Genomic DNA, 27,438 nt, shown 5'->3' with positions numbered 1-27,438 from the left:
GAACAAAGAACAAGATGTATCTCGATGTCAAAAAAAGAAAGGAGAGGCATCCTTACAATTTGATATGAATGAGCATAATAGACACACAAAAAAAGAAGAAAATATGCATCAATATTTCAAAAACTGGGCAACTATTTGACTTCAATTCTACCTGAACCAATAAAATTTAGACTAAGATAAAAGTCCACTGAGCTCATGGGGAAAAGATGGATTTTTTTTTTTTTTGTGCAGCTTTTTATTTGCATTCTCACATTTACCATAAAAAATGGAGTAAAAATACAGCAAAATCAGAATTTTTGAATAGAAGATGTCTAGCTACCAATCCTGAATGTTTCAAATAAACAAAATCACAATTTGTCATAAAATGAGGCAGAACATTATGTAACCTTGTGATAATTTTCAAAATATTGCTAGGTAAAAAAAAGCAAGATTCCCCCCCCCCCCATACCACATAAAACTCTGTAGACATTAGACAACTCCATTAAAATCAGAGATAATTAACATCTGTGGAAGGAACATGTTTATAACACTTTCTTTCTTTTTCCAGTATAATAGCTGACATCTGTATGAACTAGACAACTGCGCATCAAAATGTGATGTGGAAGTTTTAATAACCTGCAAGCCCCATAAGAGGATACAAGCAGAATCAAGCATTTTCTTGGATGACGGGAAGCGTCCCTAACATGTGGATGATATAAGAAATTATGGTACTGAAACAGTTTGATAAATCAGGCAGATACAAACGATGGACAATAGCTACTGAGGGATGAGTTCCTTAAAGTCTATGTGTAGACTAGCAAATAACGTTCATATAAAATGTCTTCTTTGGTTTGAGAAAATGGGGTAAGATGATTTAGTTCTTCTTTTTTTTTAGGAATTTGGTAATAAGAGGGGGGAGGAATGCAGTGGAGGCCGTCATATAATGGGATGAGCTCGTAGCAGCATCAATAATCTCAATTTGCAAAGCACACAAATGCAAATAATGACTGACAATTTGTTGCAGTGATACTTCTTTTTGAAACGACAGTAGAAAGAAAATGCATAAAAAAAGTCCTTTTCACAGGCACAAGGCAGGAACCAAGGATTGTCGAACTTGGGTACTACATGTTTGTATACCAGAAGCAGCTGGATGGTGAGTGTGACACTAGTATGCCTTTTTCCACAAAATGTGTCTTCCATAGCACAGCAGGTGAGTATCTTTGGTTGAGAGTTCATCTAGAGTGGGCAATCTCTCCTTACGATACCGTATAAGGTGTTATATTCACGAGGGTTTGATTTTTGCAAAACACAGAAAATGTCGCCTTACACTTGGGTATCAAACAGTGCATTGATAATAATGTCGGTGTCAAGTCGTGAAAACAACATCTTGTGAAAATGTCTGTGATTTCCTCATTTGCAAAAATATCTGTACGCGAAAATAACAGCTTATACAGTAGATCACCAGATGCCAGATCACGGTCGGTGAAAGTTCTCGGCAGGGAGTTTTCCCCAAAATGGCCACATCCTCGTCCGCCATCTCACCATACATCAAAACATTCCTCAGAGGAGAGCTTCAAGGGTAGACGGAGACCAGCAGAGGTCATCCCTCTCACTCCACCTCCCCTACAACATGCTTCTTCCTCTCCGCCTTGAAGGGGACGGTTCCTGGCTTGCTGTGCTTTCTCCTGTTGTGCTCCCTGCAGATAAAGCATAGAGAATGACAATTAACCCTCTCCACACCACCAATGCAACGTGCCATTCATATTGCACACAAACGGGTTCATGACATAAAGGAAGAGTTTAAAGTTCGTGGATAATTTTTGCCACCCTGATAATTAGATTCCTTTCATAAGTTGGCATATTTCAGTGGTAAGCAATTTACACCTTTCTTCAGAATAATAGAACTGAAAATTCCTTTATGATGGAGAAGAACTGCCCCTCCCCCCCCCCAAAAAAAATGCAATTTTACCATTTGTTTTGTAATCCCAAATTTTAGAATAATGTAGACGAAGGATTGCTCTTTCAGAAAATGTAAAAACTTAAGATTGATTAGGTTGACCTGTCTCACTTATCACAATATTATGCCCTCACGTAAAATCGACATGTGTGACTTTCTGCTGGTTTTGTGATGCACGGGTCACATAGTGAACATTTCCTCCATGAAGTAGATCATATAATGCCTAATCCACACTTACTTCCTCTTCTGAGATTCCTTCTGGATGCGAATGGTCTTGCTCTCCTTGTAGATAAGGCTGGGGACATGGCGATGGCGGCTGATCCTCTTCACCTGGGGATGGTGCTGGAACTTCTCCTTCAGTCGAGCGTTGTAGTCCACCGCTGCCTTCTCTCTGCGGCTCAGCTATAGGGAGGGATAAAAGTGTAAGAGAGGATATAATCAGGGGGGCATTTCATGAAGCATTTTGTCCAAAAATTGTCGGACAAATTTGCTCTCAGCCAATCTGATGCAAGGATTTCAGTAACTTGTAACAGTTTGTCAAAAAATATCCGACCAAAACGCTTCATGAAATGCCCCCTCCCCCCCCCCCCCCCAAGGACCATCATCTTGTCACAACCATTCTGTGCAGCACATCCTACCACTCAAACTGGATACACTAGAAATGAAGGCTGTGGACATGTGAACCTTTAACCCTTTTGGTCCTAAATACACGTGGCCACCAATCTTAGAGAAAACAGCTTAAGTTATTTGGCGAGGAAGAACGTTCTCTGTTTTACACTTACATAGCAGAAAAATTGAATTTCTGTCTTTTTTTTAAAACCACAATCACGAGAAAATTTTGAGGTGACAACATCATCAGCTCACTCATTCGCTTATCTCATATCAACTGTTTGAGTTTGCACAAATTAATGAAACTTCACAATTGCATTATTTAATTCTTATGCAATTTTGATTGCATTTCATTGCTGTGCTTAGAAGATTTTACTCTTTGTTTTCAGATAAACTGTTAACTGGTCCGGAATTCTCCCTTGAGAGTCTGAACAGAACTTGTTTCAGATGTTCTACAAATATAAGCACAATCTGTCCACGTTGCTAATGTGATGACTTACTTGAATTGCAAAATGTCAGTAATGACCCCAAGTAAACACCGAGCCTTTTAAATGATAATTGTTTTAGTGACCCACCCAGGAGTTACCACGTCCATGACACTCTGGGAAACTTTTACTCTGCATTGCACACGTTGTCTAACTTCCAGATAGTGTGCAGACTCCAACCACAAGCACCTTCTGATCTGAAGACTCTCCCGCCTGAAACCCCTAGCAAACAGGAGACTTTAAGTTGATGTGCGCAAAGCGCACATCACAAGCGCGAAGTTCCTTGCGGTTCTAGCATGTCTAGGGTTCTAGATGCTCTCACATGCTATCTAAGGCTTATTTTTCAACATACGATATGGCAATAAGTAAGAAATCCTTTCCAACGGGAGACACAGAGCCAGGGCGGGAGAAATTAAATCTCAAGCAGAGCAGGAGATTTTGCAAAAATGGGCTTTCGGCGGGAGATCTCCTGTCGAAAGTGGGAGAGTTGGAGTCTCTGAGTGTGTAGTATCGACATAATTCAGGTTCACAGTGCAGCCTGATCAAATATCAAAGTTACCTTTCCAAGTTTCTCTGAGGCGTTGGCCTTCCACAGTCTGATGTTCATCTCATCTGACCCACTCAAGATGTACTTGTTATCTAAGCTCCACCGCACACACGTCACATGCTGCATCCGTTTGGTGTGGTACACTTCTCTGATGTCGGGCGGAATTGGGATATGAATGTTGGCGTGAAATTGGAGTAAAAGAGAGGAAATTTGAGAAAATGGAAACAGATGAGGGAGGAGGAGTAATGGAAGGTATGCACACCAAAGTGAGTGGCATGAAAAACCCCCTCCCTCCAAATGAAAACAATGACTGTAACAAAGAACTCCCTGTTACAGGGATGGTAAAGTTTCGGTTGAGATGAGGCTTCAGGTTTCCAACTTCTTTTGATGATAATCTCGAGGTAATGAGAAACCTGTCATAAGATAGTGTGCAAGTATACTCTCAGGAAGTTCTGCACAGTACAGGAAGAAGAAGAAGATATGAAGAGATGAAGATATGAGAATATAATTCTACGAGAAGATCAAAGTTAATTTGATGAAAATTGGTTTTGAAATGACTGAGATATCGAGAAACAAAGTACATGTATTCTCATAAAAGGTAGGACCCACCTCTTATTAGGATTTCTTTTACTTTGTTGTAGATATCTCAGTCATTTCAAAACTGATTTTCATCAAATGAATTTTATGCTCTATGATATGTTTCTAATTATGTCACAATAAGTTAAGATCTCAATCCCCCGATCTAAACCAAAACTATACCACCCCTATTACGCAGGAACTGTACTGTTTACAGCCATAATAAACCATCCACAATTAAGTTGTTGTTTTTTTTTCCTTCCCATTGCTCCTTTCACCAAGCATCACAGATTATCTCACCTGCTGTGTCCTTTATCTGTTTGGAATATTCTGATGGTCTTGTCGAAACTGCCTGACACAAACTCTCGCCCCGTTGGGGAGTAGTCAACGTCGAGCACCGCCGAGACATGGTCCATGTGAACATTGACGGCTCTGTCCAACCTCCGCATATCAAAGGTATACAGGCTGCAGGTGGAGAGACAAAATTCACCATGTTTGGCATTATCAGCATCTTCGAAATTCAACTCTTTCGAATTGATAGGCGCTGTTCGACTAACAGAATTAAGGCATTCCGAGAAGTACAAAATGCATCTTCAAAGCTCTTTGAGCATTTCTTGTTTGCTATGGAAATTACAAAAAGTGGATTATTGTCTTCAAGTTTACACAGGAGATGTTTCTCTACATCTTGGAGATGTCTAAAGACTACATACATGCTCCCACTATGTCTCGAGCAGAATCACTGGTATATACATGTAAAATGAGAGACATTTCATATGAACAGCCATGTAATCGCTCTAATAGTGACTTATCCACTAAAATACCTGTATGTTTCCCATAAGACACAATACCAAGAGAACTACAAGATATATTTACATGTGCCTTTCTCCCCTGCAGTCCAACTTTTCATTGATCTGTTTTTGCCGTTTCACAAATTCACCTTGAAATAAGTTTCTGCACGGTACATATTCCTTTCCCGAATGACAAACACTTACTGCACAATACCTCCATCTAAGAAGGGGCTGAAATTCTACAATGGGAATGACCCACCAACCATCAAAGAATTATCATCATGACGAAACATCTGAAAAACCACATGTGTAAAGTCAGTGCTTAAACATTACATAAAAGAATTATGATTTTTACAGTAACAGAGAAATCAAAGAGAGGAAGGATAGACAAGGAACAGAGACAGAGCAGAAAATGGACATTGTGAGAGATACAGAGAAGTGCATAATGCAACAAGCTTGCAAAGACAAACAAGCTTAAAGAAGTCCTCTCCAAAGTTTTATCAATCTCATAAGAAAATGAAACAAATTTACAGTCATTATGAATACTCAAATCAGAAAGTTTATGATGTCATGCCCTAACAATTTCTTATTCATTTCAATACAGAAATGACAAAAATCTCAGATTTCAGCTGTATATTTACATAAAACTGGCCTTGGAACCATTTGGTATAAGAATATGCTTTTACTTGTACTAGCTAAAAATAACATCTAAAAAAAATAGTTTTTCTGAATTTCAGATATAACATACAGTACATGAAAAATTGTGAGGGCATGACATCATCGCCTCCCTCATTTGAATATTTGTAAGGACTGGTCAAGAAATGTTTTGTGAAGAAATATGAAATTCCAAAATGTCATATCTTCCTCTTTTCTTATCTGATTTTCGTCATTTTATGGAATGCTCTTTAGCGATTTTTTTTTTCTCTTTCTTATAGAGGTTATTTATTTTTAGGGTGGATTTCCTCTTTAAGAGGGCAGAGGCCTTCCTACACAATGAAAGAGCCTAACACCCAGAGGAGAGAGAAAGAAAGGCAGAAAGCAAAAAGTGAGAGGCATCTTGTCAAAAGAGGGCGCACTTGTAGTCTTCATTGGCAGCAGTGAACATGAAGGCCTCCATGGGGTTCCACGCCACGGTGTTTGTCCGCATCTCCAGCACCACTTTCCTGACTGGCGCGGCTCCTCGTGTGTCGTACAGAATGATGTTCCTGTCCTGGGTGCAGCTGGCCAGCATGTAGGTCTGTGAGGGAGATTGGAACAACAGTTTTGATGAATTACAATGGTAATGATGTTTTAAAACAACTGTAACAGTGGAATCAGCAGTGACAAAATGAGATATCAATCCATAATAATAATGATATTGTAAAAAAATACACTGTACTATTTCCATTACTACCCTTCTACAACTATGAAGTACAAATACCAGTACTGATAAGATTAGTTATTATTACTATTACCATCATTATTGTCATTACTTGTAGAAGCATTAGAAGTAGAAGTAATAATAGTACAGAGGATGTAAAGGTAGCAGTACGTAGTGCTTGTACTAAAGCAAATAATCATTCAACATGTAGTTGTAGTAAAAGTAAAGCTACTACATTCTACTGTCAAGTATTATTATTCTGACTTGGACACAGCCTGAATCTAGTACTGTAAAAGTGGAAATTTTTGCGCTGTTGAAATTTATGCGCATTTCGCGCAACCCGATACTAGCGCAAAAATAAAAGCATGCAAATATTTTTGCTTGTCACATGTTCCTGTAGTTGACGTCAGGATTCTGCGGAATTAAAAACACGCAAAACTCTTCTTAACCTGGCCGAGCGCGAAAAATTTGTCACGTGAAAATATCCACTTTTACAGTATTCTGTTAACAATCAATTCAGGGATTCCTAAACTCAGCCTTCTTATTCAGCAACCCTCTGGACTCACCTCCACAGGGTTGAACTTGACATGATGGATACTGTCCGAGCCCCACGTGTAGGAGTTGATGGGGTCAGCATGACTCTCATCCCAGATGTCCACCTGCGTCCCGCTGGTGGCGTACTTGCTCTCCTTCCAGTGGTGGTCAATTGAGATGTACATGTTCTGCAGTGGCATGAGATATGACGGGAATTGTGGAGTTGGTTTGTGAATATCTTTCAAAATGAAGATCGCTAAGACTACAAAAATGCACAAACACAGAGACAAATCTGAGAAATGCTATATACTTCCTTGTGAGATTTTATAGACAATTATCAGAAATTCCAGAACGAAGATCTCCAATAAATGGCTAATGACAAGATTCATTACAACAGAGAAACACACAGAGTTAGCTTGAGAAGAAACAAAACCAACTGGGGAAATCATTTGCAGTCACGGATGTGTATGACACTGTCCTCATGAACACATCCTATTCTGACTTGTTGCATTCTAACCCACACTTGAGAGAATCTATGAAGTAGCATTAGGACATTTATGCAACAATGCTGATTTTCAACATAGCAAAGAATGTTTCACTGTAGGCGCAGTCACATGTTACAAAACTATGCAGTTTTACATTAAGGTATGCCGCTTCCCGATCAATAGTTTGGGGAGTGTGACTGCAAACTTCCCAAGAAGTTACCAGCAAAACTTCCAAATAAGCTTCCTGCATGCACTTGGGAAGTTTCCCACTTCTCGTGAAACTACACATAGTTTTGTGCAGTGCGACTGTATGCTGCTGAAAAATGGCATAGTAATAGATCCATTCGTTTTGTTAATGCACATTTTCCTTTTTGTGTACGCTGCAGCGTGTTTGCATTAAAGGGATTGTACAGTTATGGTTGAGACCTAATTTCAGGTTTCTAACATTTGTTGGTGAGATAATGAGAAACCTCTTATAAAATGTGAAAGAGCATGTAATTCTATGAGGAATTCAACGTTTATTTGATGAAAATTGGTTTTGAAATGGCTGAGATATCAAAAAAGAGCGATTCTAATAAAGTGTGGGACCCACACTTTATTACGATCGCTTTGTTTTACTTTGTTTTTTGATATTTCAGTCATTCCAAACCCGATCTTCGTCAAAAAAACTTTGAATTCCTCTTAAAATGGTATGTTCTGTACTATAACGTAAGTGTTTTCTTGGTATCTCGCAAAAAGTTAAAAACCCAATTCTCATCTCCACCAAAACTGTACTATCCCTTTAATTTTTTTTTTCCTGTAGGAGACTGAAACGTAAGGTACTTTCATACCACTGAAACTGCACATAGTTTTGTCTGTAGCATGATGGCGTGCACAAATCTTTGGAAATTATCAGGAAGCAAACTATGTGCATTGCAACTGATTGACCATTTGCCCTACATCAACGTAAATACGCACAAAACTGATGAGATGAGTGTTTTAGTAGTAGCCATGGTAAAAGAAATCATGGCGTACATACTAGAGCAAGATTCGAACCTACTACCTCCTGATCTCTGGTTAGGCGTCATCTCCACTAGACCACTGAGCTTCCGCCCAACAGCAACTGTTGGTTCTCATCCTTATAGCATGAAGCCGATACTGGGTAATTACTTAAATTCATGAAATTTGAACAAACTATGTGTAGTTTTGCATGGTGTGATTACAGCTTGTGCTCTCTTGCTCTGTTCCGAGGTTTCCTTTGATTTACCTTTCCAATGACTGTGTCAAGTGGTTCCTGGCCCGCATCACCAATCCTTGGCTGTGTCCTCCACTTTTTTATTGATTTGTCATCTCCAACCTACGCCCCATGAGCAAACAAAAGGACATCACAAATCATTACAATCCAAACACGTTTCAAATACAATGAACCGTTAATTCAACTATCAGTCAACCTCACCAACGTTGAATCCATTTGGACTGAAAAAATAGCTTCAACTTAGAGAAAATTCAACTTCTGAAAGATTACATAAAATCAAAAGAATATAAAGAGAAGAGGACTTGAAAAGACCTTTCACTTAGGAAATTATTCAACTTATGTGAGGTCTACCTACAATTGTAAGCAAGGTCAACTGTAGTTTAGAACATGTGAGAGGGTTTTGAGTGATAGAAATGTCTGTTTCATCAGCAGGATGTCACAAGTTACAATAACAGTAAAAATCTAATGATGTGCATGTGATTTCTCACTCCTAATATTGTTTAAATGCACGAACTAGTAAAACTAGAATTACATTATTTTTGTGGCTACAAAGTCTTTTGAATTTTGAAATGCAGTCTATTCAAAATTGCTTTTCTTCTTTTTGTCACACACACGCACACACACACACACACAGATGCAATAATGCTTTCACTAAGATTCATAACCATTAAGTTCATATTGTCAGTTGTTTTGTATATCACACTTTGAACTTCATATCATTCAAACTCACTGAGCTTGACACTTTTGAAGCCCTCTCAATGAGCTTTTGCACAATATTGAAATAGTGTTGTGTAGGATACTGTGTCTAGCAAAATTGTTGCAGTGGCTGACCTATGACGTAGTAACATCATCAGCCAAGTGGAAATAAATTACCATTTGAATAGTCAGATTAACAAAACTAGCATAGTCACATAAATAGGGATACAGATGTTTGTTTAAAAGGTTAATTAATGGGAATGTTCTAATGGTATGATTTTTGTCCATTTTCATACAATAGTTGATAGCTTGAATTAAAAAAAAATGGTTCAAAACTGCATGCTGATATGGCCATACAACTGTAGGTCACATGCCCTGTGTTCTAGTAATACATTATTATTGTACTACTGCTGCATTGTTTCTAAGACTAATGGGGTATAAATTTGATGTTCATTGAAGGAAAAAATACAAGAAGACCACTCTATTTAGGACAGAACATAACTTGTGTGTCACAGAAAGGAGATGTTTAGCTGCCAATCTACGGAATCCACAAAAATAGTGTGAAATTCCACTATTACAATATTTCCAAACAAAGTTCTTACAAAACAAAATGTTGTTGCCAAAACCTCATGATGCCATTGAACTACGGTACCTCAAATAGACAACTCACAGAAAGAAAGATTTGCCCTGTTCTGTCCAGGCAGAGTCCACGGACGAAACCCCGGTGGGCATTGACAGTTCTCTCACAGGTCCTGGTTGAAAGATTCCAAATCTTCACCTGAAAGGTCAAATGAATATATCAAAATAAGTAAATGAATGTATTTTTATTTGCAGTATGAGACCCTTTAAATACATGTACCGCCTAAACATTATTGTTTTTAACTTGACTTTGATGCCAACAAGTACTACATAACTTTATTCTTTACAACTTTTCATGTCACTAAATATGATTAACAAAAGACATTGCAGGGAAACCTGCAAGTTATTGTTGTACGTTTGTACATGTACGCTCAATCAAGTGGAAGGTGTATTCTAATGCATTTTGTGAGTCATATTACTACTTGAGCAATGTGAATAATAGACAAATGATGTCACTGGCAGAATCTCAGATTAGAAGGATTTTTTTGTGGGCATATCAAAGTAATCCACAGAAAAATGTGAGAATTATTGTTATAAATTATATGGCACATATTCAGATATTCTTATTGCCACTAAAAAAAGAGGTGAGTAGGGTATCGTGAATCCATACAAGTCAATGTGCATTTGTACTGCATAGCCCCTTCACATAAGGTTAAACCTAACATACTGAACATGATGTACAGTTCTTACCACACCATCACAACTTCCTGACAAGACCGTAGACAGGCTGGTCGGGTGTTTGACCATGCAGTGGACAGAGTCCCTGTGCCCTTCCAGTGACCCTAGGAATGGCTTGGCAAAGACTCGTTCCAGCTTGGTGGCATTCAGCGCTCTCACATACTCCCTTGGTGCCTCAAAGGGGTGAAGGGCAGGGTCATAGTTCCTTGGAACTGAATTTTCAAACAAAAGAGAAAAAAATCAGAGATAAAACATACATGTCTATAACACTCAAACAATTTCAAACAGTCAGATTACACGTCATTTGAAATTCTTTTCTCCATTACAACAGAAACAATTAATAGCTTAACTGTTATCTCGGCTCCATCAGCCGAGAAGAAGGAAGGGAAAAAAAGAAGTTTTGGATTGACATATTTTGATTATGAGATGTTAATCATTTTCTAAAAATCCCAAGATCGGTATGACCATACAATTTTTTACTGTACACGGATATACACGTACATGTATTGTGTTAAGCCTAATTTCATACTTAGATTTAAGCATTAAATGAGTCACCTATTTCCAGTATTTGCATATCACTTCATTCAAGCGTATGGCAAAATATGCCTGGTTGATACCATTTGCTGACTATTGCTAGTCACCTGCAGGGTGAACCCACAAGGGGTCAGCATCATTTGCCCATTTTCTTGTGTGGGTGGGTAGGGGCTGGGGGACCACTTCACTGGGCGGATAAGCACCCAGCTCTTCACTCTATCTTAATAGTATGTATGAAATGGGATCTTTTACGTGCATGAGTTGTGGCTATTCAAACTCTAACTGTGACCAGCAGCCCCAGCGCATAGCGTTGGGGCTGTGCATTGTAGGATTTTGGATCTGGAAAGGCGTAGTATCGCGGTTAAATTTAACCTTATATACTAAAAAATGCGTCAATTTGAATTCTTACCGATGTGGATTCCAATTATTGACAAGAGGATATGCGGAACGTAATAGTCCGTTAATAGTCCATTTCTGTCTAAATCAATGACTTACAATGATTTGGTCAGTAGGGATCTCCGAGATCGACAACTGCTCACTTAGACGGGATTTGAAACCTCTGCGCTTGCGTGAGTCGGTAGCACTGTAGCCTTTTTGACCAGGCACTATTGCTGTGCAACATCGTGTGGCACCCGATCACTCGCTGCTGGTGTTCACTCGAACCCTTCCGCTCGCCACCACACAGCACACAGCAAAAGGGCCTGGTTCAAAGGCTAAAATCATCGCGACTCTCATGCGTTATTCATATCGCCAATGCATAAAGTGCCACGCAAAGCTAGTATCGAAAGCCAAAGAATGAATGGGAGGTACATGTATATGGAGATGATCTCGTAGAAAAACGTCTTTTCAAGACTAACACTGTTACATGGCCAATGGGATAAACACTGATAAATGTGGAAATTAACAAGTGAACGTATCGTATGAATAAGGTAAGAAATGTACTTACATTATAAAAGTAAGAATTTTTCTGGTAAATTACGAAACTTATAGTTGCGTGAAAATTTGTGTTGCTTTTCCAACTTACACACTTGTAACAGAGATAGCACTCTTTTTTGACTCACAGTCTCAGGGCGCTCCCACACAGTAGGTATCTAACTGTGTACAAGGAGCGCCCCGGAGTTATTCAAACTCATACATGGGACCACCATTTTAAAATGTCCTATCCGATGGACAGAGTGTTTGTCTCTCTACTAGAGGGGGCGGAATGCTTACAGTTACACACAACATTTAACGTTAGATAGGATCTAACTTAGTTAGGAGTTTCTAATGCCTCTAAAAGGTAGGAATTGGAGGAAAAAACTTACACACGTGAAAGTCAGCGAGTGGGACTACACAAATTCGTGCTGCTTATATACAAATCAGTTTAAGGGTACAAATTGTTAAAATCTTACCTTTGTGAATATCGAATTTAGTTTCCCGAACGTAGTCATCAGGATTCCGACTTAGGACTTTCACTTTTACCATGATGAGTGTATTCCACAACCACAGGATCTGGAGTTTCTTGATAATAATATCCCCTTCACGTGGTCACAGTCCCTCAACGCCGCGCCGCTCCATTGCATAACGCACATCTCCCCCAGCTCTCGCGCAACACGTCGCACACACTCAATGCTAGCTAGCTACCAAAGATCCTACAGAAGCTTGGCTGCTACGCTCTTTGACAGGTGTTAATGATAGGATCATTGCTGCTACACAGTTTTCAATACAGTGAGTGAATGCTTCCGAGAGAGAGGGAGAGGCAAGAGAGAGAGAGAGAAAAAAAAACGGCCCTCAGCGCAACTTCTGGTGCCACTTCTCATCAAACTGAAGCAAAAAATAATAAAAAAGGACTTCAGCTCAACTTCTGAGGGGCATTTCAAGAAGTATATTATTGTCAAATTTGCTCCCAGCCAATCACATGCAAGGATTTCTCTAGCTTTAATTTGTCTGAAAAAAACCCTGTTATTTTTAAGCTAGAGAAATCCTTCCATCTGATTGATTAAAAAATAAAACAAAACAAAACACCCCCAACAATAGAAAGAGAAGGAAAAAAGGGTCTTCAGCAGCCAAAACAAAGGGTTTAACCTCGCTCACACTTCAAGGTTTCATTTTATTTCTTTTCTTTTTTGTTTTGTTTTTAGTGCCACTTCTGGGGTAAAAAAAAACCCACCCAAAACGTGTGTGAGTTCAGGTTGGGGGGGTTGCCCAAAATGATGGCACCCTACCCTTGCACAAAAGTGGGGGCCAGAGCACCCCCCTCCCCGTTCCCATGGCGCCGGCCCTGCAAACAACAACAAACAAAAACCAAACAAACAAAGAAAAAAAAACACGAAACAGAACCCCCTCCCCCCAAAAAACCCAAACAAACAAACAAACAAACCCAAATCAAAGCAAAACAAAAACATGTAAGATGCATCGCAGCAAACAAAAACAAAAACAAAAACAAAAAAGGTTCTACATTGTATGCGAAAGATTCAGTCACAGCGTCTCTTGTTCCCTGATAGTACACAAACTTTTTTTCTTTCATTTCAGTTCTGAAAATTTTTAAGGGGGATTTGTATGCTGAAACTCCGCTCAGAGAGGTTATTATCAAGCAAAGACTATACACTACGACTGAAAAAAAAAATCGCGAGATTTTTTAATCTATTACTCAGGGATGGTTTAGTTATGGTTGTGACGCGGGATTAAGACTTCAACATTTTAAGAGATAATTAAAAACCACGTATGGAATATTAAAGACCATAATATACAATTCCAAGAGGTATTCAAGGTTTTGAAATGGTTGAGATATCCAAAAACAAAGTAAAACAAAGTGGTCCAAATTAAAGGAGGGTCCTATACCTTTAATCAGAACCTCTTTGTTTCTGTATATCTCAGTATAAAACCAATTTTCATCAAATTAACTTTCAATACCTCTTATAATTGTATGTTCTTTTATATTTCATTAGAGGTTTCTCATTAATTCACAAAAAAAAGTTGAAAACCTGAAGCCCAATCTCAACCAAAATTATACCATCGCTTTAATTTTGCAGTCCCTAGATTCAAAGGAATGGCATATAGTATTGACTGATCGAGGTGAGATTCCAGCTTTAAACTTTTTGCGAGATATTTAGGAACCACTTTATGAGATTAATATTAGAGAGCATACAATTTAAGAGGAATTCAAAGTTTATTTGATGAAAATAAAATTTGAAATGGCTGAGATATCGAAAAACAAAGTAAAACAAAGTTATTCTAATAAAAGTTGAGTCCCACCTTTTATTAAGATCATTTTTTTTGATATCTCAGCCATTTCAAAACTTGGCCAATTTTCGAATTATTGATGTAGATTCTGAATATATACACATCATTGTAATTGAAATTGTATGTTGTTGTTAAATCTTTCCAGACCTTTTCTTTAACGCATAGGGACATATGCATTGTATGTATTGTGTCATAAAGCACTGTTATTATACACGTACATTGCAATACCTCATTGCATTGTACCATATTATCTAAGACATTATTTATGATTTGCAGATGAAACAAAAACCCAGCTTTAGTGCTTCAAAATAGTTCTAAAATGTGACTTAGGGATAGAAACGTGTTAATCAGTATAATCAATGTTAGGTATTGTTGATATACAAAATGTGAACAGTAGTTATGAAAAAATATAAATTATTTCTAGAATAAACCGTCTACATTAATTATATGGTTTATTGAGAAAAAACAATGATATCTCATTACATTTGTGGCTTTATTGCCAAATTTTTATGTGGTAGGATGTTTTGTGATACAACTGAGCTATACACATAATTTATATGCATCAAATGTGCGATCTCGAACATTTTTAAATCACTGCTCGAAATGGTAAACAGTACCTTTAGTGTGCAAATCATTTTGATTTCGGGTTGTTGTTGTTGTTTTTTTCTCTCTCTCAACATAATGTCTACGTATCATCGGTACATGTGCTGCTGATTATCTCAGGATTCCTGGTCCCCCCTACGCACCTGTCAGCCTCCTTAGTCGACAAAATGACACTTTACGTGATCAGTTTGATACCTGGGGGATGTTTCACAAAGAACTTGAAATTTGAGATTGACTAAAAATTATGGTATGCTGTGTGTGTCTTCAATGTTGCTCAACTTTCTAACGAAAATGAAGATTTTGGAGACATTTTTCATGTAGCCATTGATAATACAAGATAAAATAAATAACAATGGAATTATTCTGTAAACATTGATGATAATTTGAAGTGGGTGGTGATTATATGCTAATGAAATTGAACTGTGAAACCAGTGGCATACCATAATTTTTAGTCAATCTTAAATAAATAAGTTCGACTTCGTGAAATACCCCGTGGTCCTCGCGCCGCTCCTAGTAATATAATTTGATGCCGGTCTCATCGGGGACGCTGTCCAGACAACAGCTGTGGCAAATCGAACAGGTACGTGAAAGCGGCTTCCTGGATAGACGCGCTCCTCGATCGCACAAGACGGCTTTTATTACGCCAATCATGAATCCACCACTTGGAAGCCTTCACAGACGAGCCTGAGCAGGAGCAGGCAATTTTGAACCAGTACGGATATTAGTTCAGCCAGAGCCCGCCTCCAGAGGTGTCCTAGCTGATTGGAGGTTCCCTCTCCAGGTAGTGTCATGGTACGCACGTGTCAGGTAGACTACATGCCCTTTCTTTCGTTTACGGCCGGAGATCCATATCCCGCTTTGAGGCCATTTTCGCAATCATTCTGCTGCTCTCCCACGTGAGTTATAAGACTGTTTCCAGCTCTGGTATTATAAGAGATGTACGTGTGTCTCCCGCGGTACGATCTCCGGCGCCCAACTTTGTCAGCATAATAAAAAAGAGTTAAAATAAAGCCCCACACGATATCTACCAGTCAAAGAAAATTAGGTTCAACTTATTGCACCTTTACCAAATGTCACATTGGGGGCACCTTTAAGGGTGCAATTTTGCGCCTTTCAAGACCAGAAAGTTGTAAAGTTGCACCTTTATAAGGTGCTCCCATTGTGAGATTAGTCTGAAAGGTGCAAACTTGCACCCGTAAAGGTGCTCCCAGTGTGACATGCGTAATGTGCAAAGTTGTGCCTCTTTTTCTTAAAAAGTAGGATCTTTTGCCCTATAGAACGGTATTGTGGCAATACCCCTCCAGCATATGCAAGGGACGAAGCACTTAGCGAATAGCGTCCTTGATGAGTGCTCATGACCAGCGCACATCTAACTGGCCCTGGTAAAGACGATATTTTTGTTAATAACTGACAAATATTACACATATACATACAATGCAGTAGTGAAGGTTGAAACAGAAATGACAATCTATACGTGATGATATCAAGACGCGGATGAGAACGATGCAACACGATGATAATGATGACGTATTTAATGGCATTGACTCTGCTAAGATACCGGCAATGTTGCTGCGACTGGCAACTTTTTTTTTCATTACGATTATTACTACAACGACTGCCGCTAATACTCCTGCAGATTAAATGGAGATTGCGTCTGTGGACTTCAATATAGAAGAGTATACAAGTTTAAACACTGACGGCAAAATAATGAAAACAGTAATGATGATGGTGATAATATACATGTATTAACAATAACAATCATAATGATATCAGCAACACTCTATAAAAATGAAATGGTAAATCATCATTTGTTACTCCTCCGACCTTTTGTTAAATGCTACACTCTAAAAAAAAATCCGGGTCAGAACTGACCCGGAACTGAGTCCGTTGGGGTCACATACCGTTCCGGGTCAGAAATGACAAGGAATGGGGTCAGATATGACCCCATCCATAGTCATGAATTGGGTCAGGGTGACCTCATTCCGGGTCTTCATGACCAAATTCCAAGTCTTTTTTGACCCGGAACGGTGTGTGACCCCAACGGACCCAGTTCAGGGTCAGTTCTGACCCGGATTTTTTTAGAGTGTAGATTTACTGCTCAAAAGTTGAACTACCATTTCGCAAGCTGTAAATGCAAAATTTATTATTGAGTGTTGGATTTAACATTTACAAAAAGGTTGGAGGAGTAATGATATTTGAAATGTTGATTTACCATTTCATTCCTTAGAGTGAATGATAATAATCATGTCGACAGATTAAGCAATCAGCATTTGAAGAGATTTTGGAAATATCAACAGCGTTGAATTCATTACATTGATGGCGACAATAATTAATGTTTATGTCTTTTTTCTTATAATGCATTTAGATTAATAATAGTAATAATAATGGTAATAATAATAATAATAATAATTATGATTATTATTAGTAGTAGTAGTTGTAGCACTAGCATTGCTATTATTATTATCATTATTATTATCACCCAATAGAAAAGGGCAAGGGGGGGGGGGCAGAGCGAGAGAAGAGAGAAAATCCTTGTCTCTAATTGTTCATTGAGCACAAACAAAGTGTTTAATAGTTTCAGACTGCTCAGAAAATATTGCGTGCATGTTGCGCTTCCGCTTTGCCCTACTCCCAGTTCCCCCTCAGGATGAACTGTTAAACACGGCAAAATCGAGTGTGGAAGGCGCGTCATCGTCACAGTGAAGTGAGTAATAAGCGTTGACGCCAATGCAAGACGTTTTGTTTTCTCTAAACTTCAGTCTCCCTCTCTCCCTCTCCCCCTCCTTTCTTTCCTTTCTTTGTCTTCCTCTCTTTTCTCTCACTGTTTTACTCTCTTCCTCTCACCCTTCTCTCTCTCTCTCTCTCTCTCATTCTCTTCCCCTGCAAATCCACATCTCTTTTTTCCTCTTTCTTACTAAAATAATTATTTCGTGCAAACCAAAGTGCAAATAGAAACACTGACTTATGTGTCAAAGGTACTAAAGAGCGTTCGAATCACCTCCAAACCAGTTTGCGATTGCTATCTGATAATTTCCCATAATTATAAATCTCCGTTCGGTTGTTCTTGGCATAACTTTAAACCCTCCTCCTCCTTTTTCTCCTCTTCTGTTCCATTCTACTCTTCTTTGATCTTGTCTATCTATCTTTCTCTATCTGGCACTTTCATGCACACTCGATGATTTCATAGTCAATGTTTTCAGTCAATCAATCTACGTCTTCCTGTATTCTCATTCCCTATTTTATGTCTATGATGCTCTCTGAGAATTCTTTCATATATCCAGCTGCATCATTAGTCAACCCCCTCCCCTCTTTCTTATGCTATCAAATCTTTATAATCTGTTCATCTCAACTCTTCAGTAATGTAATCTTCCGTTCCCCTTTATTTCATGTTCCTTTGTTTTTACTTTGTTTCATTTTTGCCTGTTCGTCCTCTCTGCTGCAAAAACAGTCATTTTAAACTATCGAGTTACCTGAGGCTTTAGTCATATCGTAGCTGCGCTACTTGATTTTTTTTTTTTCCCGCGAGGAGCTGTCAAATCTGACATCACTCACTCGGATAGGACTACACACAGACGGGACATCCTATGGGGGAACCGCAGGAAATAGCGCATAGGACAAATAACGACAACAAATTATTATTACCCACAATACTTCGCATATTATGACTTGCGATTGCCGCGGGATAGCCAAGGGTGCACACCAAAGACGAGGTGCCTATTCATTCTTTCTTCTTCTTTTTTTTTTTTTTTTTTGGTATCTGCATGCAGTCTTTGTGTAAGATTCTTTTTCGCCTCAACATAATTCGTCTCCTCGTATGCCGTGGGTTCCCTGAATCTGTCATTTACCCCACAAAAAGTGTTCAGTGTTGAGGCGGGATACATTTAACAATATGACGTGGTTTCCATGGAGATGTGCTGATCGACTTTTACTGGTGTTTTGTTTCGTTGCCTTGACAACCGCGTGGATTAATCCACCGAGGGGAGAAGAAAGCCAAATTACTCCGAGTAGTCAGGTATTTCTGTAATGTTGTTATTATCGTTTTTCCCTGATGTAGATATGATTGCATAAAATTAGTTGTTAGATATGAAATTTTGTCAACATAGCCAGTTGTATGTAGTTAATTGCTCGTTATGCTTTGGTCGTGATCAGAAAAGAATTAATACATGCCTATATCCATCTTTGGCAGAATCTATTTTCTTCGACTTAGCCAATTTTTTCGAATTTGAGAGATCGACTTGTAGGCAAGGTTTACTGTAATTCATCAGTGTAACTGTTTTGATATTATCACTTATATAAAAAGGCAACCGCTATTCGATTGCTATCCATCATGCGTATCGTAACAATTCTGTAAAATATTTCATATATTTTGCTTTTACGTTAGACGGGTTGCAGACATTCGTTTAGTGCATGATAGCTTTAGCATAATATGAAAATATTTAGATTAAGATATAAGCCCTGCAATTTTGTAGTTTCTTTTAAAATCAAGCAAAGGTTGATCAAGAAATAGTATCGTCTTGGAATAGCGCCTATAAGATGGAAATGCTGCAGCTTCAGCTTTTTGAACACACCGATTTAAAACTTAAGGGTGATAACATCATCGCTACTTCTATTTTTTTTTTAAATTTAAATTTCAATTCATTTCTGCATTTTTTTCCAAGAATACAACGTACAAACGAAATACAAGAATTACGCAGAGATTTAGGGTGAATTGAATATTCTGAGGAAAATCACATTTTACAAACAAATTTGAAAAATCAATGTTTGTGCTTGTCAGAGTTTGTGTGATTGCAAAGAATTTTCACTGTTTGATGAAACCTGCCAAAACTTTGAAACTGCATAGCTTGCTTACTGTGACAATTTTTTCGATTCGATACAACTTTCATCATTTGTTTCTATCATACGTATTAAATGTAAGTTTACTCTGTTATATTTATCTAACTCAATTTGAACACGATGAGGGATAATATATAAATCGAAAACTCAAACACAATGATTAAAGACCATAATTATTCTCTCACGTCCCCCCCCCCCCCCCCCCCTTTCTCTCTCTTTTCCGGATTGTATTCAATGAAGGCATCGGGGACAATTCGTGAAACGGAACGTCCCATGGGTCTAGATGTGTTAAACTTGGTTGCCATGGCAAACAGAAATCTAAGGATGTCAGAGTCCCTTCTGAACACGGTTGGCCACAAAGGCGAGTATGTCATCTACTTTCAATACAATTTTATACATACTGGACTCTATTTCTGTAACGGATTTACTGATATCGTATCAGACTTAAGTAGCCCATGTTGGGAAACCTTTCGAATCGATCGAATTTGTTCAAATGACCAATCCCCATCATTACAAATGTATTTCAGCCCCTTTTATACCTTACATTTATTCTAAAAAATATGCCATTAACTAACATCACTTGATGACATGTGCTTATATTGTTCGTGTTATACGATCAGGCTGATGTACTATGTAAAAAAAATTTGAGTAGAAAGTAAATTTGATCCATTTCAATCAAAATACATTCAAAGCAGTTCAGTTCACTTAAGGCCCCAGTCACAATACCATATAAACACGGATCCTCAAGGATCTACACGGTGATCCAGGGAGATCCGGGGAGAACCGGGGAGATCCGGGGAGATCCGGGATAGTTTCGACCTCGATGAAGTGTTGACGAGCGTTGATATGACTGTATACACGGTATCAACACGGCAGATACACGGATAAGGCCGGAAGAGCGCGGCGTCTACACGGACAAACACGGCATCTACACGGATCAACACGGCAAATACACAGCAGCCACACGGACCATCCCGCATTGCTCTGCCAACACGACAATCCCCGGATGACGCCGGATGTTTTTGACGTCCAAAAGTTGCCGTGTTGGCCCCCGGATGCCCCCGGATCTACACGGACATACATGGATGTCCAAGGATGTCCTATTTAGGCGTCAACACGGCTCTCTCCCCGGATCATCCCGGATCAGATCCGGGGTGGACAGGTCCGGGGTGATCCGGGATGTCTATGTGACTGGGGCATTAATTCTGTTATTGTTTATTTCCATCCAATAAAAGGGTGGAAAATGGCATTATTGAATCAGTTTGCAAGAAATATACAGTGTGGATCACGATATATTTAATAGAATTAATAACCAACACGGTAATGATAGATGATAATACAGCTATAGTCCAACAAATAAACGGCGATGCGTGTTTTGCAAGATTGACAGGAAAATAAGTATGAGAATGGAATAGAGTGGTCCAGTCATAGCGAATGCAGCACATTGATAGCGAGTATTAAGAATTATTATTAATGTTGATTTGCAGCTGATCAGATTTCATAGTTATTTCACTTCAAAATGTTCAAACTAGGCAACTGCAATCATTTTCTACAACAAAAAAGTGACAAAAATATTGAATTTACATGAAATTTGATAATGATAATCGTAAGCAGTGTTTATAAAACTTGTCAGTCACTGACAACAGTTACTGACTGTTTTATACTATATTGAAATCCTTGCAACTGATTGGTTGAGAGCATTTTTTTTTTCTGTGAAATCACCGATAGAACACTTGATGAAATGCCCCCCCCCCCCCCTAATGTGGTGTCCCTTCGAAAATTTTACTGCCGCTACGAAACGTGAAGGAATCAGCATCACAAGATTACGGGATATTTCACGATGAGATATTCTGGACGCATTTTGATATTTAAAGCCAAAACAACATGTTTTAACAGAGCTTAACATTGAACTAAATTTACTGAAAAACGAGGGTAGGCGTCGATAACACTGAACGACGATTCCACTTTTTTCACATGCATAATGAGCTCTGGGGTCTTTTAATTTAGGGTTTTATATGAAAAATTATTTTTAGGATTTGTGGCAACGAAACGTAGCAAAACAGGAAGAAAAAAAAATTCTATTTTTTTTTGTCTCACTGTGCCCATTCACCGGATATATTTTGCAGCTGGCACACTCAGTATTCGATATGTTCACATTAGTGGAGATATTCCTTGCCCCTATTATTATCATTTTTTTTTTGTAGCATCAGTTACACGAAATGTTTTCACATTCATAAATGAGTGCACGCTATCTTCAATATTCATGTTCACATGCAGTAATTTACAGTTCCTTGGACGGTTTCCTTCCGCGTGATTGCGCCGACGTACAGGAATCAGGTCGGAACGTTAGCGGGCGCTATGCCATCTATCCTGATGACTGCGAAGACCCGTTTTTCGTTTACTGCGACATGGACACGGATAGAGGGGGCTGGACTGTAAGTACGAATACGTCGAAGTGGTTTGCTTTAATTCTGACAGTACTATCGGAAACCAGTTTTTTTTAAAAAAATACAATATAAAAGGTATTTTGAGATGGCGCTCCTGCCTTTCCCCCATAAACCTATAAATAAAATTCCTGTTTCTATATGGCATCTTGCAGGGCTGCCCCAAAAGAAAGGAAAATGACATTTTAGGAGAGCTCGAAGTATTGAACTAAGGAGAAGTTCTCCCACGTGTACTTGAATTATGTTAGTTTTATCACGGCTTGGATACTGAGTAAGATGATTTATTTTTCTTGGATTTGCATCTAGAAAGTGAGTACAGCTTCAGTACCTCTTACCCATTGAATATGCTAGATTTATTTATTATCATTATTTTCCCAATCTTTATACATATTATGCATTTCTATTTAAAAAAAAAAAATCACTGTTTCAGATTCAATGTCATTACTCTGTATCAAAATGCTGTCTCTTTATTGAACGTAACATAAGCTAGCTCTCCTGACAAAGTCTAAAAGAGAAATTATTCCCTGTACCGTTTTCCCAAGCTCCCCACCCACTCCCTCTCGGGGAAAATTAATTATAGGGAAAATAACGGAACTAGAATCATAGGCCAAATAAGTGTAATCAAAGGAGATGACATGCGCTCTTCGCTTTGTCTTGTAAAGACTTACATAGAAACATAGAACATACAAACAAAATTAATGTATTTGTCATCGTTCCTGAAACAATGACATCCTTCCAAGATTTTCCACAGACGACTGGACGGCGGTGAAGACTTCGACCGCGGCTGGGCAGACTACAAGTACGGCTTTGGGTCGGTGGTCAACGAGCACTGGCTGGGCAACGAGAGGGTTTACCGCATTGTCCGTCAGAAACTCTACCAACTACGAGTTGATCTCGAGGACTTTGACGGGGAAAGGCGGCACGCGGAGTACCTGACGATCCGATTGGGCAACGAACACCAGAATTACGTCATCAAACTGGGGCCATACAGTGGCGATGCAGGTAGATACTAGTTTCAACTTTGTAAACTGTGTGTCGGTATAAGATGATACACTTTTATCACTGGGGTGTCAGTGTCATTGGGAGATATCATGCTCGAACGTGTCGGCATATTAAACCGCAGGCTAGCCGGGAAAGCAGTTAATAGATAGATAGATAGATAGATAGATAGATAGATAGATAGACAGATAGACAGACAGACAGATAGAAGATAGATGGACAGACAGATAGATAGATAAACAGATAGATAGATAGATAGATAGATAGATAGATAGATAGATAAACAGATAAATAGATTGATAGATAGATAATCAATAATCATATAGATACTGTAGATAGATCCGTCTGTGTTTTGGATACTTCTGTCATTTGTGTGGGGTTTTTTATTTTGGTCGTTTTCTCATTCTGATTTCGAGTCGTTAAAGGAGACATCCGGATGATTTTCAGACTTTAACATCAAAAATAGATTTTGATCAACTATAAATTAGTCATACTGAGTACAGAGTTTCAGAATTTATAGCGACTGGGATGAGAAATAAGAATGTTGTCAAAATTTATAACAAGTCATAATGGAGAAGGATGATGACATGGCAGCCTCACCATAAGAATGATTTGAGTGCTGCGGGCTCAAGTAAGCAGAACCCCCCCCCCCCCCACCCCCCCCCCCCCCCCAAAAAAAAAAATGCATCAATTCCATACAGGTGAACTTTCCAAGCGAGTGGTATTGTAATGAAATTACAAACATTGCTATATTTCTGAAATAATATTATGTGAGCCTCCTATGTCATCATTCTTGTTCAGCGTAATTTTGGCTATTTGATGAGAGTATTGGCTTCTACGCCCAAGGGCCGCAATGAATTCCACAAATTTTTACCTGGAGCTGTCGATTTAAATGATTTATGTTCTGCACGATTTTAAAGTATGACATTTTTCTAGACTTCAGCTCCTAGAAATTTAAAAGTAAGTTGAAATGGTAAATATTCTAAATATTTGTATGTTCCTTTAAAAATCATCAAAATGGCAACAGGGAACGGACTTCTGTCTCACAACAAAAGACCATTCACAACCAAAGATCGCGACAACGACGGTCACGATGGCAACTGCGCTCAGACCTACCACGGGGGATGGTGGTACTTTTCTTGTCACACCGTTTCTCTCAACGGCATATTCCTGGCAGGCTCGCACGACTTCGGCTCCCACGGCGTTGTCTGGTCGCCGTGGAGGGGCCAGAACTATTCGCTGAAGCGAGCAGAGATGAAACTCCGCCCTCTCTCGGCCAGGGCACGTTTCAATGACTGAGCACCTTGAAAATGTTAAGTGACTGTCTCAAATGCAATGGGGAGCTGTAGATTTTCGCGACGCGGACGTTCGACAGGTTCAGAGGACAAACCCTGTTCTGCGCATGTGCGAATTTGCTTATAAACATCGAACTCGCGTCGCCCGAGTTTGCAAGGTCGGTTGTGGGCACTGATCTCTATAGACATCAGTGGTCAGTGCTTGTGGGCCATTTTAGCGTCCCCTCTAATTTGCGACGCACAGAGCTACTCGATGTAATAATCCAACGGAGGCGCCATTTCCTTTGTATCTGCTGCGTCCTTGCGTGATCTAAAGCTACCTTGCAACACGACGCAAGGGGAGAGGAGAACGGCCAACGCAAAAGTCGTTTCAAACGTCCGCGCCGCAAATCTAAAGTTCCCTAATTATTAATGACGTTGTGGACGACCCGCTTGGGAGGAGTGCAAGAGGTGACACGACATGAACAATTTGCTCCTGGGACAATTGCTCCGGACTTATTTTCTTTATAGGGTTAGGGTAAAAGTTAGGATACGATTTTAAGTTAAGTTTGATATAAGGAGTAGGGTTTAGGCTTAGGGTTATGTTTGTGGGTAGGTTTCGTGTTTCATGTTTCATCTTACCCGGCAGATATTATTTCATGAGAAGAATTGTTGCAGTAGCAAATGCCATGGAACTGTTCAAGATACCCAGGGTGTTTGCTCATAATGTAACAAAATGTACTGACTTGCAAGGAACACTTTTCACAGGTGTAAACGAATGCAATTCAAATGGACATGCTGCATAACACCCTGAGAAATGAATATTGAATACTGGACGGGTAAATGAAAATATGCCCGAGAGGACGAATCGAATGAAAGAGAGGCTAATAACAGGAGACTGACTAAAATAGTGGTTATGGGTTCAGAAGATAGATTGTTTGAAATTGGTATATGGGTGCATAGATAATTTGGCAAATCTGTATAGACCGATTCTGTGACGCGCTATGTGTATTTTTGGCATGGGCAGCGCCATTAACGCGGTGTCTTAGCCGACCCCACCTCCTCCCCTCTCCCCCACCCCCTTCTACGCACGGAATGAAAAACTGTTGCATGGTTGTTTTAGCCAATGGGCGTCTCGTACTGAGTGCACGAATGCTTGCTTAGTGCGCGAGCCTTTGTTACAAGTGCGCGATAAACATGTTGCCCGGGGGTGGGGGAGAGGAGGGAGGTCGGCTAAGACACCTCAAAATGAGCTCATGGCTGCGCCCAGTGCCACAAATTGTCTGCTGCCCTCAACGAACCCGAATCGGTCTATAGACCATGTCTACTAAATCAACCAAATATTTCATTTAAAATGTTAAAATAACCACGCTTTTACTTTGACATGGTATGATAGATAATGCGTATTTATTGGTTTGCTCGAATGATCATAAGTTTTGTTTTGAATGATTTTCTTTCTCTGATTTAAAGGGGATGGCTAGTAACTGATCAGTGGGAATCAGTGGGAATACTGGGGGATGATTGTTCCAATCCTTATGGGATTCATTTAAGAGTACATTATTATATCTATTGTTGTGTGAAAATTATTTGCTTCAGAATGGTCTCATATTCAAGTAATGTGCAGTTTAATGTTTCCAGGTTAGCATGCCTGTACAGTGACGGGGCGATCGTTAACGGGCCGTTAGCATTAAACTGCACATTACTTGAATATGAGACCATTCTGAAGCAAATGATTTTCACACAAAAGTAGATATATAATGTACTCTTAAATGAATCCCACAAGGATTGGAACAATCATCCCCCAGCATTCCGAGTGATTCCCACATTGTTTGGTGTTGTTGTATTTAATGCTATAGCAAATAAATCGAGGGTAAATCGTATTATATCATAACGTCTAAATATATCCTTGTAATTTGATTGCTTGTTTGACAAATGGTCATTCGCCACATTTCACTATGACGTCATCATCCGTGCAATTGTGGCTCCATTTACCGTGCAATGTTGGATCCATACGATTTGCTCCATTGCACGCACGCCGTGAGCCCGGCACGCTACGCGTGTAAACGCTTGCGTTTGCATGCAGTGTGTGTATGCGACAGCGCGCTAGCTAGCATATAAGCTGCGCCTCGTTGAATGGATCATTTCAGCTTTTACCTCATGAAAATAAATAATCATTCTCTCCATTGCCCTCATAAACATTCATTATTTTTACCTATCATGAGACAACGCATTATGGCGATTTACATTAACGTTGATCACGTCTGCACTTCGGGTTTCAAATGTTTGACCTCCTTCTTCGTTTAGTTAAAAGGGAAATTATGTACCAGTTAAATGTTAGTTTGCAAAGAAAGAGTACAATTTAGAAGCACAGCAGTGAAAACTTAACAAAATCGGATCAAAACCTGTGAAGTTTGTGAAATTTGTGTGAAACTGTTCTTGAAGAGTGAATATGAATATGCAAATAGCGAGTTTATGATATCATAGTCTCTAAACTTAGAATTTGAATATAATTTGAGTATAATTTGAATACGCAGTTTTGATGATCTAGTTTCAAATCCTAATATCATATTTTCCTGATCATTATTTTGATATTTGAATATTCAGCCAGGAATTAATTGTTTTACGATTGCATATAGCAGCAGCAGGAGAATTGAATTTTTGTCTTTTTTTTTAATGGGGGGGGGGGGATAATCAAACCAAACTTGTACGGTGGTGACATCATCAGATTAGTCGTTAAAAGCATTATTTACCATTTGCAGACACCCAGCTTTAGTGCTTCAACATAGTGCTAAAATGTGGGTTAGGGATAGGAACGGCCAATGAAAAAAAAAAAGTTAAAGGGATGGTACAGTATTGGTGGAGATGAAAATTGAGCTTTTAACTTTTTGCGAGATACCAAGAAAACACTTATGAAATAGTACAGAGCATACCATTTTAAATGTGATATGTTCTATAGTTTATA

The 27,438-nt window shown here is 39.0% G+C and overlaps 2 protein-coding genes across 2 annotated transcripts; one reads left to right on the top strand and one right to left on the bottom strand.

Annotated features, from left to right (window-relative positions):
• Positions 1 to 1,237: 1,237 nt before the first annotated feature.
• Positions 1,238 to 12,595, bottom strand: LOC139727345 (DDB1- and CUL4-associated factor 13-like). The gene is made up of 10 exons (XM_071638306.1): positions 12,493 to 12,595; positions 10,580 to 10,779; positions 9,921 to 10,028; positions 8,567 to 8,656; positions 6,868 to 7,023; positions 6,018 to 6,178; positions 4,454 to 4,618; positions 3,590 to 3,725; positions 2,175 to 2,338; positions 1,238 to 1,676 (listed from the first exon to the last, which is right to left on the bottom strand). Exons 1-10 carry the CDS (start codon positions 12,563 to 12,565, stop codon positions 1,589 to 1,591), a joined length of 1,341 nt encoding a protein of 446 aa, XP_071494407.1. The 5' UTR covers positions 12,566 to 12,595; the 3' UTR covers positions 1,238 to 1,588.
• A 7,488-nt stretch (positions 12,596 to 20,083) lies between these two features.
• On the top strand, positions 20,084 to 24,501 carry LOC139727350 (ficolin-2-like). The gene is made up of 4 exons (XM_071638311.1): positions 20,084 to 20,120; positions 22,037 to 22,194; positions 22,944 to 23,205; positions 24,230 to 24,501. Exons 1-4 carry the CDS (start codon positions 20,084 to 20,086, stop codon positions 24,499 to 24,501), a joined length of 729 nt encoding a protein of 242 aa, XP_071494412.1.
• The last annotated feature ends 2,937 nt before the right edge of the window (positions 24,502 to 27,438 follow it).

This window comes from Diadema antillarum, unplaced genomic scaffold (assembly GCF_040938485.1).
Source record: "Diadema antillarum isolate AM-2024a unplaced genomic scaffold, OU_Dant_1.0 seq00000127_RagTag, whole genome shotgun sequence".
Lineage (NCBI taxonomy): Eukaryota > Metazoa > Echinodermata > Echinoidea > Diadematoida > Diadematidae > Diadema > Diadema antillarum.
Note: the sequence above shows the minus strand (reverse complement) of the source record. Positions and strands in the feature narration are given on the sequence as shown.

What these genes read in the sequence shown, in the direction of transcription:
- LOC139727350 (XM_071638311.1), top strand. Translation starts at nt 20,084, where the DNA reads ATGTCAGAGTCCCTTCTGAACACGGTTGGCCACAAAG. An exon ending in GAACACGGTTGGCCACAAAG is followed by an intron (nt 20,121 to 22,036) that starts GCGAGTATGTCA and finishes GTTCACATGCAG; the next exon opens with TAATTTACAGTTCCTTGGAC. An exon ending in CGGATAGAGGGGGCTGGACT is followed by an intron (nt 22,195 to 22,943) that starts GTAAGTACGAAT and finishes CATCCTTCCAAG; the next exon opens with ATTTTCCACAGACGACTGGA.
- LOC139727345 (XM_071638306.1), bottom strand. Translation starts at nt 12,565, where the DNA reads ATGGTAAAAGTGAAAGTCCTAAGTCGGAATCCTGATGACTACGTTCGG. An exon ending in GCTGCCAATGAAGACTACAA is followed by an intron (nt 4,619 to 6,017) that starts GTGCGCCCTCTT and finishes CTCCACCTGCAG; the next exon opens with CCTGTATACCTTTGATATGC. An exon ending in ACAGATAAAGGACACAGCAG is followed by an intron (nt 3,726 to 4,453) that starts GTGAGATAATCT and finishes GCCCGACATCAG; the next exon opens with AGAAGTGTACCACACCAAAC.